The sequence below is a fragment of the Pongo abelii genome, chromosome 15 (genome assembly GCF_028885655.2).
Source record: "Pongo abelii isolate AG06213 chromosome 15, NHGRI_mPonAbe1-v2.0_pri, whole genome shotgun sequence".
NCBI lineage: Eukaryota > Metazoa > Chordata > Mammalia > Primates > Hominidae > Pongo > Pongo abelii.
The window spans coordinates 22826867-22845067 of record NC_072000.2 but is presented as its reverse complement, the minus strand read 5'-3'; the positions used below and the strand labels follow the sequence as shown (position 1 = coordinate 22845067).

General features: G+C 54.8%; 1 protein-coding gene across 1 annotated transcript in view; it reads left to right on the top strand.

Annotated features, from left to right (window-relative positions):
- The first annotated feature begins 2939 nt into the window (after nucleotides 1-2939).
- Nucleotides 2940-18201, top strand: part of LOC134760117 (rootletin-like) — a 28855-nt gene continuing 13593 nt past the window's right edge. Inside the window, 12 exon segments of the mRNA XM_063715795.1 lie at nucleotides 2940-3316; nucleotides 8767-8911; nucleotides 9561-9707; nucleotides 10055-10154; nucleotides 11781-11879; nucleotides 11882-11949; nucleotides 14118-14198; nucleotides 14200-14301; nucleotides 15044-15178; nucleotides 15548-15691; nucleotides 16122-16360; nucleotides 16797-16956. Coding sequence (XP_063571865.1) covers nucleotides 8867-8911; nucleotides 9561-9707; nucleotides 10055-10154; nucleotides 11781-11879; nucleotides 11882-11949; nucleotides 14118-14198; nucleotides 14200-14301; nucleotides 15044-15178; nucleotides 15548-15691; nucleotides 16122-16360; nucleotides 16797-16956 — 1320 coding nt within the window. The 5' untranslated portion in view covers nucleotides 2940-3316; nucleotides 8767-8866.

The following is an 18201-nucleotide window of genomic DNA, read 5'->3' as shown; positions in this document are numbered from 1 at the left end:
CCAGCTACTCGGGAGGCTGAGGTAGGAGAATTGCTTGAACCTGGGAGGCGGAGTTTGCAGTCAGCCTAGATCGTGCCACTGCACTCCAGCCTGAGCAACAGAGTGAAACTCCGTAGGCTGGGTAACATAGCAAGACCGTGTCCCTACAAATTAGCTAGGCATGGTGGTGTATTGCTGTGGTCCTTGCTACTTTGGAGGCTGAGGTGGGAGAATAATTTATACCCAAAATTTAGTGGTTACATTGAGCTATAATCATGCCACTGCACACCAGCCTGCTGTTATATCTAACAACAACAATAAAAAGGAAATTTTACATATATGTATTGTGTGTGTGTGTGTGTGTGTGTGTGTGTGTGAGAGAGAGACACAATTCAGGCCTTGAAAAAATCTCGACATTTGCAGCCACACGGATCATCTTGAGGGCGTTATGCTAAGTGAAATAAGCCAGACACGGAAAGATGAACACTGCATTATCTCAATTATATGTGGAATCTAAAAAAGGGCTTGAATTATAGTTACAGAGAGTAGAATGGTAGTGACCAAGGGCTGTGGCTTGGGGGAATGAGATATTGGTCAAATGGTTTTTAAAAAAAATTTATGCCCCTTACTCCTGCCACCTGGACAAGTCCTCAACTGCTTTCCCATGAGATAAGGCTGATGGGAACCTCATTCCCATTTCACAGATGAGAAGTGTGAGGTCTGGAGAGGAGCTGGGACTTGCCTAAGGTCACACAGCCAGGGAGGTGGATGTTAGGGTCCCTGCCTCGGGTTTGGAGAAGCATGGTGGACACAGAGCTAGTAGATTTAAGAGGCAGGGGTGGTCCCCCACTCACCTCTGCTGTTCCCCCAACTCCAGAGTGACAGAGCTGGGCCTGGCAGTGGAGTGTCTTCAGAAGCAGAATCTGGAGAAGGATCAGGTCAACAAGGACCTCACCGAGAAGCTTGAGGCCGTGGTGAGCTGCAGCTGCCCCTGAGATGGGGCAGGATGGGATGGGGTACCGGCCAGATCCATGGATGCAGGCTTAGGGCTGGGCTGCCTGGGCCACCCCCAGTGTCCCACTCACACTCAGGTTCAGCCCACACAGGTGTGCAGGCTTTGTGGTAAGCACACTCACCTCCTCCATCCCATTTCTTCCTCCCAGCAGCCCTGTAGCATAATCCTCATGACACAGATGGGGAAACTGAGGCCCAAGGGGGGAAATGCTTGTCCAGTCTCAGAGCCAGTAAGTGGGAGAGTCGGGACTTGGACTCCCATCCACACTTTCCAGGTCCAGATGCTGCCTCTGGCAACCCAGCTCCCCCACCTCAACCAGTGGGACACTCACTCCTCTCCAGGGTACGGCCTGGTTTGGTCACCCCTCTGTGTGGGGCCTGGCCTGGGTTCTAGATCCAGCTCTCCTCCAATCGACTGTGTGACCTGGGGCAGGACACAGCTCTTCTCTGGGCCTGGTCTGTTCAGTGAGGGCCTCGGGCCTGCTGTGGGGTCTACCAGATGACTGGCCTATGGACATGGCTTCAGAGGCCACCTGGTCAGTGGTGGGCCAGGGAGGGAGGGAAAGGGGAGGTTTCAGATAAGACAGAACCCCGACCACCCTTTGTCTCCCTCCCCGCACTCCAGGGATTCCTGTGTCTACAGGATCAGGCGGCCCTGGAGACAGAGGACGGAGAAGGGCTACAGCAGAGCTTAAAGGACCTGGCACAGGTGTGAGCCCAGAGAGGTGAGAAGACAGGGACCTGCCAGGCAATCCCCAGCTCCCCTGCCACGACTTTCGGTGGCTTCGGACTGAACTGCAAATGGGTGGGGGCCTGGGACCCAGGCTGTAGCTGCTCAGCACCCCTGCTAGCTCACCCGGCCTCTGCCTTGGGGAGCCCCCAGTCTCAGATGGGAGGCATGGCCGGTTCAGAGCCCACCTGTGAGCAATGCCAAATGATGACTTCACAATAAATGGGAGGCCTCAGCAGCGAGCTGAGGACTGAGCTAGTGGAGGAGGTGAAATCAGGAAGGCTTCTTGTAGGAGGCAGCATTTGGGATGAGGCGGCCCCCAGCCTCGCCTGGGCGACTTTGCCAGCTAACCCCGCGGTTCCTAACTCTGTGGCCTCCTGCCTCCCTCCTCTACCCTCAGGCCATCCTGTCAGAGGCTGAGAGCGGCGTCCAGCTGAGAGGCTCCAAGTGCACCGCAGATGCATTGGAGGGCAGCCTGCGGGGGCTCTCGGGACAGCGGACCCCGTCCCCACCGCGGCGCTCCTAGCCGGGCCAAGACCATTCGCCCCGCCGAGGCCCCTCCCAGGCCTGCTCAGACTCCTCCAGGCTTGCTCGCCCTGATTCACTCCGCCCTGCACAAGCGCCAGCTGCAGGTCCAGGTAGGAAGGGGCCTGAGTGTTCTGGGGGCAGCCAGAGGCCCGGGGGGAGGGGCTCGCGCCCTCCGGGTGGGGGCGTGGGCGGGTCTGGGGCCAGGGTACGGGGGAGGAGTCTGAGCGCCCTGGGGTGCAGGCAGAGCCCTGAGAGATAGTGTCTGAGCGTGTCAGGATCCCCAAGGAGGTGGCCGAGAGCTCTGTGGTGAAGCCGAGCCCAGAAGTGGGGGTGCTTGGGCAGCTGGGGTTGGGTGCTCGGGCAGCTGGTGGAGGGAGGAGGCTGCGGCAGTGTTCGGGTACTGGTAGAGAGGGAGACAGGTCCCTGGTCATACAGAGCCAGGACCCTGGGAAAAGGTCTAGCAAGGGGAATCAGAGCCTAGGTTGAGAGCTTGGGAACGAGGGGCAGAGCCAGGGTAGGGAGGAGTCTGAGAGTGGAACCAGGATGCAAGGGGGAGGAGCCTGGGAGCCCTGGGGTGGGGTCAGAACCCAGGAGAGGAGTGTGCCTGGGGGTTGGTTTAGCATCCGGGGGCTTTGATAGTTGTCCGGGACCCCAGGCAGGTGAGGGTTCAGAGGGTGCTGAGGGCACATAGGAGGAGAGCGGAAAGCTGGCTCTCAGGCCTAGGCCCCTATCCTGCCCCAGGCCCGGTCCAGGCCCTGGACCCTGCCTAGCCTAGGCTAGTGTGTATCCCTGGAACCAGAAGAGAGTAGGTGGGCTCTGGAGGCCTCAAAGGACCCCCCTAGACTCTGAGATCCCCGCGCCCCAGGACATGCGTGGGCGCTATGAGGCAAGCCAGGACCTGCTGGGCACCCGGCGGAAGTAGCTGAGCGACAGCGAGAGTGAGCGGGGGGCCCTAGAGGAACAGCTGCAGTACCTGCAGGACAAGACTGACGGCGCCATGTAGGGCCACGAGGACGCCCAGCGCGAGGTGCAGCGTCTGCGGAGCGCCAACAAGCTCCTGAGAAGGTGCTGGGGAGGTCTGAGCTGGGGCGTGCTGAAGAATAAGTGTCTGGGCATAACACCAGTCGAGCGTTATGGGTGTGGCTCTGCACTAATATGGTCGCCACTAGCTGCATGTGCCTATTAACATTTATTTATTTGTTTGTTTATTTATTTATTTTTGAGATGAAGTCTCCCTCTGTCTCCCAGGCTGCAGTGGTGAGATTTCGGCTCACTACAAGCTCCGCCTCCTGGGTTCATGCCATTCTCCTGCCTCAGTCTCCCGAGTAGCTGGGACTGCAGGCGCCCGCCACCACAGCCGGCCAATTTTTTTTGTATTTTTAGTAGAGACAGGGTTTCACCATCTTGGCCAGGCTAATCTTGAACTCCTAATCCCGTGATCCACCTGCCTCTGTCTCCCAAAGTACTGGGATTACAGGCATGAGCCACCACGACTGGCCAACACTTATTTTTTAGTATTCAGTTTTGTTTTGTTTTGCTTTGCTTTGTTTTGAGTCACACTCTTGCTCTGTTTCCCAGGCTGGGGCACAATTGGTCCCTCACAGCTCACTGTAGCCTGGAACTCCCAGACTCAAGTGGTCCTCCCACCTCTACCTCCCAACTGCCCCTAGATGGGGGCCAGGGTCTGGGCCTGGCCTGGAGAAGGATATGGGACCGAAGCCTGAGAGTTGGGTTTCCACTCCCTTCCTCTGTTCCCTCACCACCCTCTGAGCCCTCACCTCCCTGGGTTCCTGGGCAACTCTGATCTCAGTCCCGAGGATACTAGACAAGCCCCCAACATTTCTAAGTTTTTTGTAGAGTTGGGGGTCTCACTATGTTGCCCATGCTGGTCTTGAACTCCTAGCTTCAAACACTCCTCCCACCTCAGCCTCCCAAATTGCTGGAATTACAGGCATAAGCCACTGTGCCTGGCTCTATTAAAATTTAATTAAAAATTTGAAAAAGTGAAAATTCAGTCTGGGTATGGTGGCTCATGCCTATAATCCCAGCACTTTGGGAAGCGAAGGTGGGTGGATCACTTGAGGTCAGGAGTTCGAGACCAGCCTGGCCAACATGGTGAAACCCTGTTTCTACTAAAAATATAAAAATCAACCAGGCATGGTGGCATGCTCCTGTAATCCCAGCTACTCGGGAGGCTGAGGTGGGACAATGGTGTGAACCTGGGAGGCTGAGCTTGCAGTGAGCTGAGATCGCACCACTGTACTTCTGCCTGGGTGACAGATCGAGACTCCGTCTCAAAAAAAAAGAAAAAGAAAATTCAGTTCTTTAGTTGTCCTAGCCACATTTCAAGCATTCATCAACCATATATGGTCATAGAACATTTCTGTCATCTCAGAGAGTTCTATTGACAGCAGTATTCTGGACTGTATTTCTTGGAGTTTTTTTTTTTTTAGAGATGGGATCTTGCTGTGTTGCTCAGGATGGTCTCAAACTCCTGGCCTCAAGCAATTCTCCTGCCTCAGCCTCCCAAAATGCTGAGATTACAGGTATAAGCCACCATGCCTAGCCTTGAAGATTTTTTTTTCTTTTAATTTGAGACAGGGTCTTGTTCTGTCACCCAGTCTGGAGTGTAGTGGTTCAGTCTCAGTTCACTGCAACCTCCACCTCCTAGGCTTAAGTGATCCTCCCACCTCAGCCTCCTGAGTAGCTGGGACTACAGGCACACACCACCATGCCTGGCTAATTTTTCTATTTTTCGTAGAGATAGGGTTTCTTCCCAGGCTGATCTCTAACTCCTGAGCTCAGATGATCCACCTGTCTCGGCCTCCCAAAGTACTAGGATTATAGGTGTGAGCCATCACACCCGGCACCTTGAAGATTTTTAAGACAAGAAATTATCCACTTTTTTCCCCCCCCACCAGTCTTGTTGCCTGTGGCATGATCTTGGCTCACTGCAACCTCCGCCTCCCGGGTTCAAGTGATTCTCTTGCCTCAGCCTCCCTGGTAGCTGGGATTACAGGTGCCCACCACCATACCTGGCTGATTTTTATATTTTTAGTAGAGATGGGGTTCCACCATGTTGGCTAGGCTGGTGTCGAACTCCTGACCTCAGGTGATTCGCCCACCTCGGACTCCCAAAGTGCTGGATTACAGGCATGAGCCACCGTTCTTGGCAACTTGAAGATTTTTAAGACAAGAAATTATCCACTTAGCTGCCAGGTTGTTTTTGATATTTTGTTGTTTGGTTTTTCTCTTCATAAATGTGACCATCTAATGAAAAGTTTGAAAAATAGAAATATAAAGACATCACCTTCTGACAGCCTCATCTGCCCATCCTAATTCATTTAGGGCATTGGTTTTCCTTCCCATTGTGTTTCCTGGCAGTGAGATAGCAACCGTTTCCTGCACACTTACTGTGTGCCAGGCTCTTGGCCGAGTGTGTTTTATGTACTCTGTGATTTAGTCTTCCTGTCAAACTCATGCAATGCGGAACTCTGTTGTTGTAAGCTTGAGAGACTTGCTCAGACTCGTACAGCGTGTGTGGCTGGGGGTGGCAGGGTGGGAATTGGAATTCAGGTCCATGTGAGAGTAAACCCAGGCTTTCCGTGCCTGGAAAGGAGAAGGTCTTTTTAAGTAGTTGTGTTCACAGCAAACATCCCATTTCGCATTCTGCTATTTTCACTTAACAGCACATTGTCCACTGGGCACGGTGGCTCACGTCTGTAATCCCAGCACTTTGGGAGGCCAAGGCGGGTGGATAACTTGAGGTCAGGAGTTTGAGACCAGCCTGGCCACATGGCAAAAAGACATCTCTACTAAAAATAAAAAAAAATTGGCCAGGCACAGTGGCTCACGCCTGTAATCCCAGCACTTTGGGAGGCCGAGGTGGGAGGACCACCTGAGGTCAGGAGTTCAAGACCAGCATGACCAACATGGAGAAACCCTGTCTCCAAGAAAAATACAAAATTAGCCATCCGTGGTGGTGCGTGCCTGTAATCCCAGCTACTTGGGAGGCTGAGGGAGGAGAATCATTTGAACCCGGGAGGCGGAGTTTACAGTGAGCCAAGATCACGCCATCGCACTCCAGCCTGGGTAACAAGAGTGAAACTCTGTGTCAAAGAAAATAAATAGGCTGGGTGCGGTGGCTCACTCCTGTAATCCCAGCACTTTGGGAGGCTGAGGTGGGTGGATCACGAGGTCAGGGGATTGAGACCATCCTGGCTAACACGGTGAAACCTAGTATCTACTAAAAATACAAAAAATTAGCCGGGCGTAGTGGTGGGCACCTGTAGTCCCAGCTACTCTGGAGGCTGAGGCAGGAGAATGGCATGAACCCGGGAGGCAGAGTTTGCAGTGAGGCGAGATTTCACCACTGCACTCCAGCCTGGGCAACAGAGCCAGACTCCATCTCAAAAAAATAAAAAGTAAAAAATAAAAAATAAAAATAAATAAATAAATAAAAATAAAAGTAAAAAATAAAAAAAATTAGGGCTGGGTGCAGTGGTTCACGCATCTATTCCCAACCCTTTGGGAGGCCGAGGCAGGCAGATCACTTGAGGTCAGGAATTTGAGACTAGCCTGGCTAACACGGTGAAACCCTGTCTCTACCAAAAATACAAAAAATTAGCCGGGCGTAGTGGCGGGCGCCTGTAGTCCCAGCTACTCGGGAGGCTGAGGCAGGAGAATGGCGTGAACCCAGGAGGTGGAGGTTGCAGCAAGCTGAGACTGTATCACTGCACTCCAGACTAGGCAACAGAGTGAGACTCCGTCTAAAACAAAAAAAATTGCTGGATGCAGTGACTCATGCCTGTAACCCCAGCACTTTGGGAGGCCAAGGCGGGCGGATCACAAGGTCAGGAGATCGAGACCAACCTGGCTAACACAGTGAAACCCCGTCTCTACTAAAAATATAATAAATTAGCTGGGCACGGTGGCGGGTGCCTGTAGTCCCAGCTACTCGGGAGACTGAGGCAGGAGAATGGCGTGAACCCGGGAGACAGAGGTTGCAGAGCAAAGATGGCATCACTGTACTCCAGCCTGGGTGACAGAGGGAGACTCCGTCTCAAAAAACAAAAAAAAATTAGCCGATCATGGTGGCAGGCGCCTGTAGTCCCAGACACTCGGGAGGCTGAGGCAGGAGAATGGTGTGATCCCAGGAGGTGGAGCTTGCAGTGAGCTGAGATGGTGCCATTGCACTCCAGTCTGGGTGACAGAGCGAGACGCCATCGCACCAAAAAAAAAAAAAAAAAAAATCACGTCGTGAAGTGTTTTCACACCTACCACCAGTGGGGAAAGTAGCAGCTCATGGCAAGTCTTTGGGGTCTCATTTGTTGCCTTCTCCTCCCTCCCCTGCTGTGGCCAACATGTGCCTATGTAGCAGGAAGCTGTGATATCTGCAGACTCAGCTCTATCGGGCTTCCCAGAATTGAGGGGCATGGGGTGTTATAGGGAGCATTTCCTGGTCACATGGCGTAGCAGAGCTGGTGGCACAATTGCCTGTGTGTCCCAGGAGCCTAGCCTGGCCTCTTCTACCTGGTAGGGTGCTTGGTGATCACACCAGTGCCTCCATCCACTCCACTGGGCCTCCAAGTGGGTGGGCTGGGGAAAAGGAAAGCCAGCTGCTTCTGCTGATAATAATAACATCCTAATTTCACTAAGTGCCAGATACCATTTTAAGCCATTCAGTTCTCTCATTTAACTCCATGATAACTCTATGACATAGAAGCTGTTATCTCCATTTTGTGGGTAGTAAACTGAGGCACAGAGAAGCCATGTCACTTGCCCCAGGTCACACAGCTAGTTAGCAGAAGAGCCAGGATTTGAACCCAGACATTCTGCCTTCAGAGTTAACCTCTTCACCACTGCGCTGCTTACCTCTCTGGGACGTGATCGATGATGTTTAGTAGACTGTGGTGGAGCATATTATTCTTGTTTCTGAAGGCCTTTGGGGAGATGTGTCAGGCACTATTTTAAGCACATGTGAAATTTGTATCCTTAAAACAGGTCAGGCGCGGTGGCTCACGCCTGTAATCCCAGCACTTCGGGAGGCCGAAGCAGGCAAATCGCCTGAGGTCGGGAGTTCAAGACCAGCCTGACCAACATGGGGAAACCCCGTCTCTACTAAAACTACAAAAAATTAGCCAGGCATGGTGGTGAGCACCTGTAATCCCAGCTACTTGGGAGGCTGAGGCAGGAGAATTGCTTGAACCTGGGAGGCAGAAGTTGCAGTGAGCCGAGATCGCACCACTGTACTTCAGCCTGTGTGACAGAGCAAGACTCTGTCTCAAAAAAACAAACAATGTCACGAGGCAAGTGGTACCTCATTTTGCAGGTGTGAAAAACGGAGGCCCAGGGTCATGGAGCTAAGCGGTAGTGGGCTTGGTCGCCCTGTGGCTCAGGCTCTTTCTCTCCAAACTCCTGCCTCAGGCCTGGTCCCCGGCCCAGCATCTTGCTGGCTACAGGGGGTTCAGAGCAGGAAAGTGACATGGGCCACCCGCCCGCCCTCTGTCCCGCAGCCATAGACAACTAGAGCAGCTGGAAGGGAAGCACTCAGTCCTGGCCAAGGAGCTGGTGGAGGTGAGGGAGGTGCTGAGCCACGCCACACTGCAACGGGATATGCTGCAGGCTGAGAAGGACGAGGTGTCCGAGGCGCTGACCAAGGTGGGTCCCTGTTTGCTGCACAACCCCAAACCTACCTCTGACCCCCAGCCCCAAGCCTTCTCACTCTGGCACGGACTGGTCCCAGTGTCAGGCAGACCTCTGAGCCTGGCCACAGACTGACCCCTTCCTTCTGGATACAGGCTGACCTTTGTCACAGGCCACAGACCTCTGGACCTCTGGTCCCAGCCATAAGTGGACTGACCTCTCTTTATGGCCGCATGCCTGCTCTTCTGGATGCTCCTGCGGGCAGTGCCTATAGCTCAGGGACATCCAGTGCCTGAGACTCAGCTCCTGGGGTCTGAGAGTTGGGGCCACAGCCCAGAGAGTCCTTGGCGGGGGGACCTGCCCTATCCGCTGCAGCCTGGGCTCGGAGCAGTGCTATCCGTAGACTCTACTCGGGATCCTCTGAACTCTGGCCCTGCCCTGCAGCTTGAGCTAGTTTTGCACAGCTCTGCAGTGCGTGGCTTTTAAATGGCTCCATAAGCAGCAGGCTTTCTGCGGTAATTTTTTTTTTCATCTCACGCTGAGTCCCCTCCTTGTCTCCCCTCCCCTGTCTCCGAGGGTCCATCTCTCTGGGTCTCTTCTTGTCTCTCCTCACCTCCTCCCAACCTTTCTGCCTTTCCTCATCTCTTGGGGCCTGACCCTGCAGGCTGAGGCTGGCCGCATGGAGCTCGAGCCCTCCATGACCAAGCTGAGGGCAGAGGAGGCCTCCCTGCGGGACTCCCTGTCCAAGCTGAGCGCCCTCAACGAGAGCCTTGCTCAGGACAAGTTGGATCTGAACCGCCTTGTCGCCCAGGTACACTGTGCACCTGCAGGCCCACCTGCCTTGCCCACCCATCCTCCCCACTCAGTGAGGCACCCCAGGCCCAGCCCGGCACCTGTCTTGGCCCCTGCCTCCCTCTCTGTCTCTGGTTATCTGTCTGTCTCCGTCTGTCTGTCTATCCTCTCTAGGCATCAAAGCACAGAAGCTCCATGGGCCCTCCTCATCTCCCCCTCCCCAGTGTCCCACACACCCAAGGGCACTGTCCCTCATTCCCTGGGAGCCTCCCCTGGGCTGTTGTGGCTGGTGGGTGGGTGGAGGAGGTGTCCTGGTCCTGGGAGGAATGCCCTGCTCACGAGGCCCCACCCCTACCCTGCCCACAGCTGGAGGAAGAAAAGGCCACCCTGCAGGGCCGGCAGTGGCAGGTGGAGCAGGAGGCCACAGTGGCATGGGAAGAGCAGGAGCAGCTGGAGGAGCTCCATCTCAAATCATCATCATCATCATCATCATCATCATAATGATACAGATTAATAATAGGTCAAGACTTTTTAGAATTGGAATCTTAGACTTTTGGGAACATCACATCTGGAAGAGACCTTAGGGTTTCAGGGATCCAGGGACCTTCATGCAGTGTCTATCCTGGAGTGCCTGGGTTTCTGGGAGGGGTCTCTAGAGGATGGGGCAGGGGGTGCAGGAAGCAGGGTGCAGGTCTCCCCCCTGAGGCCTGCTGAGCAGCTGCACTTGGGTCTGTTTTATATATTCAGCTTCTCTGCTTAGAGTAATACAAGGGTTCTGTTACTCCCAAAGCTGAGCGAGGGCCCTCTTTTTTTTTTTTTTTTTTTTGAGATAGAGTCTTGCTCTGTTGCCCAGGCTGGAATGCAGTGGCACGATCTGGGCTCACTGCAACCTCCGCCTCCGGGGTTTAAGCTGTTCGCCTGCCTCAGTGTCCCAAGTAGCAGGGACTACAGGTGTGCACCACCATGCCCGGCTAATTTTTGTATTTTTAGTAGAGACAGGGTTTCACCACATTGGCCAGGCTAGTCTTGAACTCTTGACCTCAAGTGATCCACCTGCCAAAGTGCTGGGATTATAGGCGTGCGCCACCATGTCCAGCTGGGCCATCATTTTTGTACACGTGCATTGCAGATCTAGAGAAGGTCATGACTTGCCCAAGTACATATAGCACAACAGGGCAGACCCTGGGCTCGAACCCAGGCCTTCTGCCAGGACTGGGTTAGGCCCAGAGTTGGGGTGCTGCACGATGAACAAGCTGGGGGATGCTGGGAGTGCTGCTCAGTCTCTGGGTCGGGGTCAGCTCTCCCTGGCAGCTGAGCGGGCGGGAGCAGGAGCTGGAGTAGGCCCGACGGGCGACCCAGCTAATTGTTGTATTTTTAGTAGAGACAGGGTTTTGCTATGTTGGCCAGGCTGGTCTCGAACTCCTGACCTAAGGTGATCCACCTGGCCCAGCCTCCCAAAGTGCTGGGATTACAGGCATGAGCGACTGCGCCCAGCCTGTTTGTTTTTTTGGGGGACAGAGTCTCACTCTTGTCACCCAGGCTGGAGTGCAGTGGCTTGATCTTGGCTCACTGCAACTTCTGTCTCTTGGGTTCAAGCGATTCTCCTGCCTCAGCTTCCCGAGTAGCTGGGACTACATACGTCCGCCACCATGACCAGCTAATTGTTGTATTTTTAGTAGAGACAGGGTTTCACCATGTTGGCCAGGCTGGTCTCGAACTCCTGACTTAAGGTGATCCACCTGCCCCAGCTTCCCAAAGTGCTGGGATTACAGGCGTGAGCCATGGTGCCTGGCCTAGGGTTGTTATATCTTTGACATCCGTCCCATTTGGGAGGCCTTCTCATCAGTCATTTTATGCCTTTAATGCCATTCTAGGTAGGCAGGAAAGGGGTCAGGGCCAGTGGGCCCATGTGGCAGAGAGGGAAACTGAGGCCCAGAGAGGGCAAGCCACTTCTTCAAGAGGACCCAAACTAGATGCCAGGCAGGCCCTCTGCCTCTGGGATTTTGCCCATGTGGTTCACCAGGCCTAAGTCTGCTGGCCCAAGGAAAAGTTTCAACCCAACCCTGCCCTTTCCCCCATTCCTCTCATGCAGGGGAGTTGGTGGGCCTGCGGCAGCAAATAATAACTACACAGGAGAAAGCCAGTCTAGACAAGGAGCTGATGGCCCAGAAGCTGGTGCAGGCTGAGAGGGAGCCCAGGCCTCTCTGCGGGAGCAGCAGGCAGCCCACGAGGAGGACTTGCAGTGACTCCAGAGTGAAAAGGTTCAGGCAGCTGGGGTGGGGTGGACAGGAATCTGAGCTAGTGTCTCATCATCATTCTTGCTCTGCCTCGGTCTCTACATCTGTGAAATGGGACTTCCTCTCTGTTGTGGGGGCCCTGGGGACAGCTGGGAGGACTGGCGGGGTGGTGGGAAGGTTGTGGTCCTTATTAGACATGCAGATTCCCAGGTCCCAAATCTGGTCCAGCCCTGGTAATCCTGATGCAGAGGGTCCACAACCACATTTGAGAAATGCCGACCTAACGTACAGCAGGAAAGCACTTTCATTTGCTAAGAAGTACTGTTTGCATATGAAGGGCTACTCAGACCTGAGCCTATAGAAAGGCAAGGCACCAGGGAAGTTACTAGAACACTGACTCTGGGGTTATATTGCCTGGGTTTGAATCTAATCTTAGTCACTTACTGGTGATGCTACCCAAGGTGTCCGTGCCTTCATTTCCCCACCTGTAGAAATAGGGATAGGATAGTGAAGGTATTGAGGATGAGCTGAGACCATCTGCATAGAGGGCTTAGCATAGTGACTGGTACTTAGCAAATGCTCAGTAAGTTATGATTGCTGGCACTGACATGCTCTCCAGAGTGGCCCTCAGGACAGGGGCCCTCGGCCACCAAATCCTAGACAGGGCTGCCTCTGACAGAGGTGCAGGTTATGACTGCATGGATCCAGGGCATGCCACTCACCCTGCAGTCCCCATGGCCTTGGGTGGTTGTTATCATGCTTCTCCAGCAGGAGGAGGGAAAGCTCTTCCCCCTCCTCCCCAACCCCCGACCCCGGTGTCTCCCTCTGTTGCACAGGCTGGAGTGCAGTAGCGCAATCTCGGCTCACTGCAACCTCCACCTTCTGGGTTCAAGCGATTCTCCTGCCTCAGCTTCCTGAGTAGCTGGGATTATAGCCATGCCACCACAGCTGGCTAATTTTGGTATTTTTAGTAGAGATGGGATTTCACCGTATTGGTCAGGCTGATCTCGAACTTTTGACCTCGTGATCTGCTCGCCTCAGCCTCCTGAAGTGCTGGGATTCCAGGCATGAGCTACGGTGCGGCTTGGCTGGGAGTGCTGACTCATGCCTGTAATCCCAGCACTTTGGGAGGCCGAGGTGGGCGGATCACGAGGTCAGGAGATTGAGACCATCCTGGCTAATACGGTGAAACCCCATGTATACTAAAATCACAAAAAATTAGCTGGGCATGGTGGCACACGCCTGTAGTCCCAGACACTTGGGAGAGTAAGGCAGAAGAATCGCTTCAACCTGGGAGGCAGAGGTTGCAGTGAGCCAAGATCACGCCACTGCACTCCAGCCTGGGTGATAGAGAGAGACTCCGTCTAAAAAAAAAAAAAAGGGGGGCAGCAGCTCTGTCTGCTTCTCACAGAGTTGCTAGGGGCAAGTGCTAAGGCAGGCATCTGCCCTCAGGCTCCCTGGGTGGGCTGCTATTTTCCTGTGGGCTCTGCCTGCCCGCCTTTCCAGTCCCCAGGGATCTGAACTCCTGTGACCTCCCCCTTGCTCTTCTTGCCCTTTGCATTGCCTGGCTTAGCCTCATGAACGTCCCCAAATCTGTGTTCTTCTCTCCAGCTCCTCTGGCAACCCCTGACCCCCTTTATTCCTCACAGCCAGTCCTAACTCCCCTCCATCCCAACCCCAATACCTCTTCCACAGCTGTCGGAACATCCCCTAAGGTAAAAATCAGATTGCTCCTTGTCACCTTGGCTCGAGTCCTCTCTCCCACTCTCCTCACTGTCCTTAGAATCCCCATGGCCCACAGGGCCTGTCCTGGCCCCACCCCTGCCTGGGGCTCTGGCCTTGTGACTCACCACATCCTGTTTCCCTCTGTGCCCTGCATCCTCTAGGCCTTTCCAGGGGCTGCGCTCTTGGTCTGGGGTTGTCTTTTCTCTCTTTACCTGGCTGACAGATACTTGTCCCTCCTCAGGGGATCACGTTCAGACCACCAGGCCAGCCCACTGCTGCTCCTTGGCACTTTCATGGCCCTGACGTTTCCCCGTCATAGCCCTTATCACTCCCTTGTATTTACCTCCTGGTCACCCTCTCTGTCTCTGAGGGTATGGGGGCCAGCTGGCTCTTGCTGCCCTGATGTTTTGGGGGGTCTGCCTGGGCTCTTCCTGGTGTGTCACATACGTCTGGTCCTGGCCCCCTAGGAGGCAGCATGGCAGGAGCTGGAGGCCAAGCGGGCTCAGCTGCAGAGTGAGCTGCAGTGTGAGCAGGAGGAGCTGCTGGTCCGTCCGGCTGGAGGCTGAGAAGGAAGAGCTGAGTGAGGAGATTGCTGCCCTGCCGCAGGAACACGATGAGGGCCTCCTCCTGGCCAACAGCAAGAAGCAGCAGGTTCATGAGCCCTGGCGTGGCCTCTGCTGCTCTCTGAGCTGCTCCTGTTCTGGGGCTGGGTCCTGCTCTACCGCCTGGCAGCTAGGAGCCCTGGGGCAGGCCCAGTGCCCTCTTGGGGGCCTCAGTTTCCTCACCTACAGGACGCAAGGATTAGAAGGGGGTTCGTGAGGCTTTGCTGTGCTCCATGCCTGGCACACAGTGAGCACTTACTGAGGGACAGTGACAGTTGTGACACCAGGAAAGCTGTTCCGTATTCTCCCATGCCTCGTGCCATCCCAGGCCGGGCATGGATCCTCATGGCTGCCTTCTGAGCAGTCCCCACGATGCCCACAGGCATCAGCCGACCTGTCCCCCCAAATAACAAATCCCTAACTTTCCTATAATGTAACGGAGACAGGGCAGACTGCACCCATCTCCTCTCCTCACCCGCTGTGTACCTGGGCGAGTCGCTTTACCTCCTTGAGCCTCAGTTTCCTCATCTGTGAAATGGGTAGAAAGAAAGACTCTGCAGTCAGGGTGCTGTGGCGGGTTAGTGAGCTCTATGAGTGGTATCCACGTCTGGGATTCTTGTGACAGCCATCATGCCCTTTTCCAGGGCTGCACGTCTGCCCTGGGTCCACCAGCGGTGGCACACTCAGGCCTCTGAGACCCCAGTGGGCACATTTCCCAGGCAGGAAGAAGCCTGAGCATACCCCCAGGACCAGCCCATCCCCCAAGCCCTTTGTCCCCTGCCTCTGCACAGGCCTTGTCTCTGAAGGAGTCTGAGAAGACGGCGCTGTCAGAGAAGTTGATGGGTACACGGCACAGCCTGGCCACCATCTCCCTGGAGATGGAGAGGCAGAAACGAGATGCCCAGAGCCGGCAGGAGCAGGACCAGGTACGGAGGGTGGGCAGCTGGGCCGCCGTCTCATAGAGAGGCACATCCCTGGCTGAGGAGCCCCACCACGGGGAGGCATGGTCCTGGAGAAGCTTCCAGGCTGTGGGAGAGGAGGTTTAGCTCTTCCTTTGGGAGCCCCCCATCTGAGGGAGGTGGCTCAGCCCTGCCCTGATGAATCCTTTTGGCCTGAGGGAGAGCCTGGCTACACGGGCAGCACTCACTATGCATCCAGGGGTCGGCAGAGGGTCCGGCAGGCCAGGGAGAGGGGCGGTGTTTAGAGTTGAAAGTGGACAGTGCATGGAGTGGGTTGGGAGCAGCTAGGGGCGGGGAACACAGCAGGACCAAGTCTGAGGAGCTCCTCTGTCCCAGAGCACCGTGAATTCTCTGACATCCGAGATGTGGGACCTAAGGGCCCAGCTGGAGGAGGCTGCTGCGGCCCACACCCAGGAGGTGAGGAGGCTGCAAGAGCAGGTCTGAGACCTGGGCAAGCAGCGGGACTCCTCTCTTTGTGAGGTGAGCAGCTGCCCCACTCTTCCGAGCAGCATACTCTAAATGGCGCTGTGTGCCTGGGGGCCTAGTTCCCCAGGGCCCCGGAAGAGTGTGAGATTCCTCCCTGCATTTGAGGACCAATGAATAGCAACTTAGGAGGCAGCAAGCATTATGAAGCACCTGTTGTGTACAGGTGGGATTTGGCCTCAAGGAGGGGTGAGTGGGGTCTCTGCCCTCTTGGTGTTGTGCTCAGGACAGTCCTGACTGATAGTGACTTCAGGTCAAAACATTACTGATTACAGCACGCCTTGCTCAAATGATAACTCACAGTCTGTGGTCTGAGCACTGCAGAGGGATGGGACAGGCTCCCTGGGTCCAGGGATATGGGGTACAAGACCCAGCTTGATGGGGTGGTCCGTGACCGCTGGCCTGGGGACACCTGCTGTGCTCGCAGGAAGAAGAGCTTTGGACCCAGCTGCGTCTCCTGGAGGATGCCCATGACGGGCTGCGGCGGGAGCTGCTGGAGGCCCAGTGCAAGCTGCCTGAGAGCCAGGAGGGCCGAGAGGTGCAGCACCAGGAGGCAGGCGAGCTGTGGCACAGCCTGGGCGATGGCACCAAGGAGCCCAAGGCCCTGCAGTGCTCCAACGAGGAGCTTTGGGCCGCTGTGAAGAAGGCAGAGAGCGAGCGCATCAGGTGGGGTGTCGCAGGAGGACCAGCCCTGAGGCCTCATGGGATCCCATCCCTGAAATCTAACTTCACCCCCAAGGTTCTGGGGAAATTTCTGAGATATGGATCCTCTGTCTCCTAAGCAGAGCCTGGCACCTGGGTCATTTTAGGGTTTCCTCCCTGTTGACTGGGGAAAGGGGCAGAGGGGCAGCGGGCAGCTTTGGGTCCAGACTCAGACCCACCCACCGTCATCACCCTGGAAACCAGGTCCCCTCCTGGAGTCACTGGTCTACCCCTCCCAGCCGAGGGCCTGGACCCCAGCCCTGGAGGGCTCAGCTCTTGGGAGAGGCTGCATGGGCAGGCAGTGCCTGACCCACTCCAGGAATTGGAGAAGGCAGCTTTTGTGTAGAGCCACTGACTACTCCCAGGACCCAGGGCAGTCCCTGACCTCTGCCCTCTCCAGCCTGAAGCTTGCCAATGAGAACAAGGAGCAGAAGCTGGCACTCCTAGAGGAGGCACGGACAGCCGTGGGCAAGGAGGCTGGGGAGCTGCGAACTGGGCTGCAGGAGGTGGAGCACTCATGGCTGGAGGCTCGGCGGGAGCAGCAGGAGCTCCGGCATCAGGTACTCTCCCTGTGCCACCCCTTACCCCGGGGCTTGCTGTGTGCCCTGGGCCAGTAGCTCCTCCTTTCTGGAATCATGTTTCCCCCTATGTAAAACCAGGGGCTTGAACTATGACAAGCCCTCTCACCTAACCTTGGTGTGAATGGATGGGCTTTGAGGAGTCTTTGAATCCCTGAAACTGTGCAGAAGTCTGTGTGCATTTGTGTGCATGCTCAGGCTCACATTTCTCCAAGGAGAGGAGCTGGTGTTCTTCTCCAGTTCTCAAAGGAATCTGCGAACAACAAAAGGTACAGATTTTGTGAACTAGGTCGGAGGTTGGCAAATTGTTTTTTAAAGAGCTGAAATGGTCAATATTTCCAGCTTTACGGGCCACACAGTCTCTGTTGCAACTACTTGACTCTGCTGGGGTAATGAGAAAGCAGTCCCAAACAGTGCATGAACAGAGGGGTGTGGGTTCCAGTAAAACTTTATTTAGGGACACTGAAATGTGAATTTTCTATCATTTTCATGTGTCAAGAAATGTTGTTCTTCCTTTAGAAATGATCCATTTTCAACTATTTAAAAATGTAAAAGAAAAAACATCCTTAGCTCAGACCGTTATAGAAACAGGAGACTGGCCGAATTTGTCCTGTGGACTGTAGTTTGCTGACCCGTGAATTAGATGATCTCCAAACTCATCAACAGCAGCATGCATTGAACAAGCACCTGCTGTCTACTGAGCACTGGCCTGGACACTGTGGGTTCAGGCTTCTCGCTCTAGAAGACACAAAGAACAGGAAATGGCCTCATTCAGCCCCTAGGCGCTGCCTCACCCAGAGATATCACAACCAGGCCAGGCGCAGTGGCTCATGCCTGCAATCCCAGCACTTTGAGAGGCAGAGGCCAGTGGATTGCTTGAGCCTGGGAGTTTGAGACCAGCCTGGGCAACATGGTGAAAACCTGTCTCTACTAAAAATACGAAAAATTAGCCAGCTGTGGTGGCTCATGCCTTTAATCTCACACTTTGAGAGGCCAAGTGGGAGGATTGCTTGAGCCTAGGAGTTCAAGACCAGCCCAGGCAACATAGTGAGAACCAGTCTCTACAAAAAATTTAAAAAATAGCTAGGTGTGGTGGCACACTTCTGGAGTCCCAGCTACTCAGGAGGCTGAGGTGGGAGTATCCCTTGAGTCCAGGAAGTCAAGGCTGCAGTGAGCTGTGATTGCATCACTGGACTCCAGTCTGGTCGACAAAGCAAGACCCTGTCT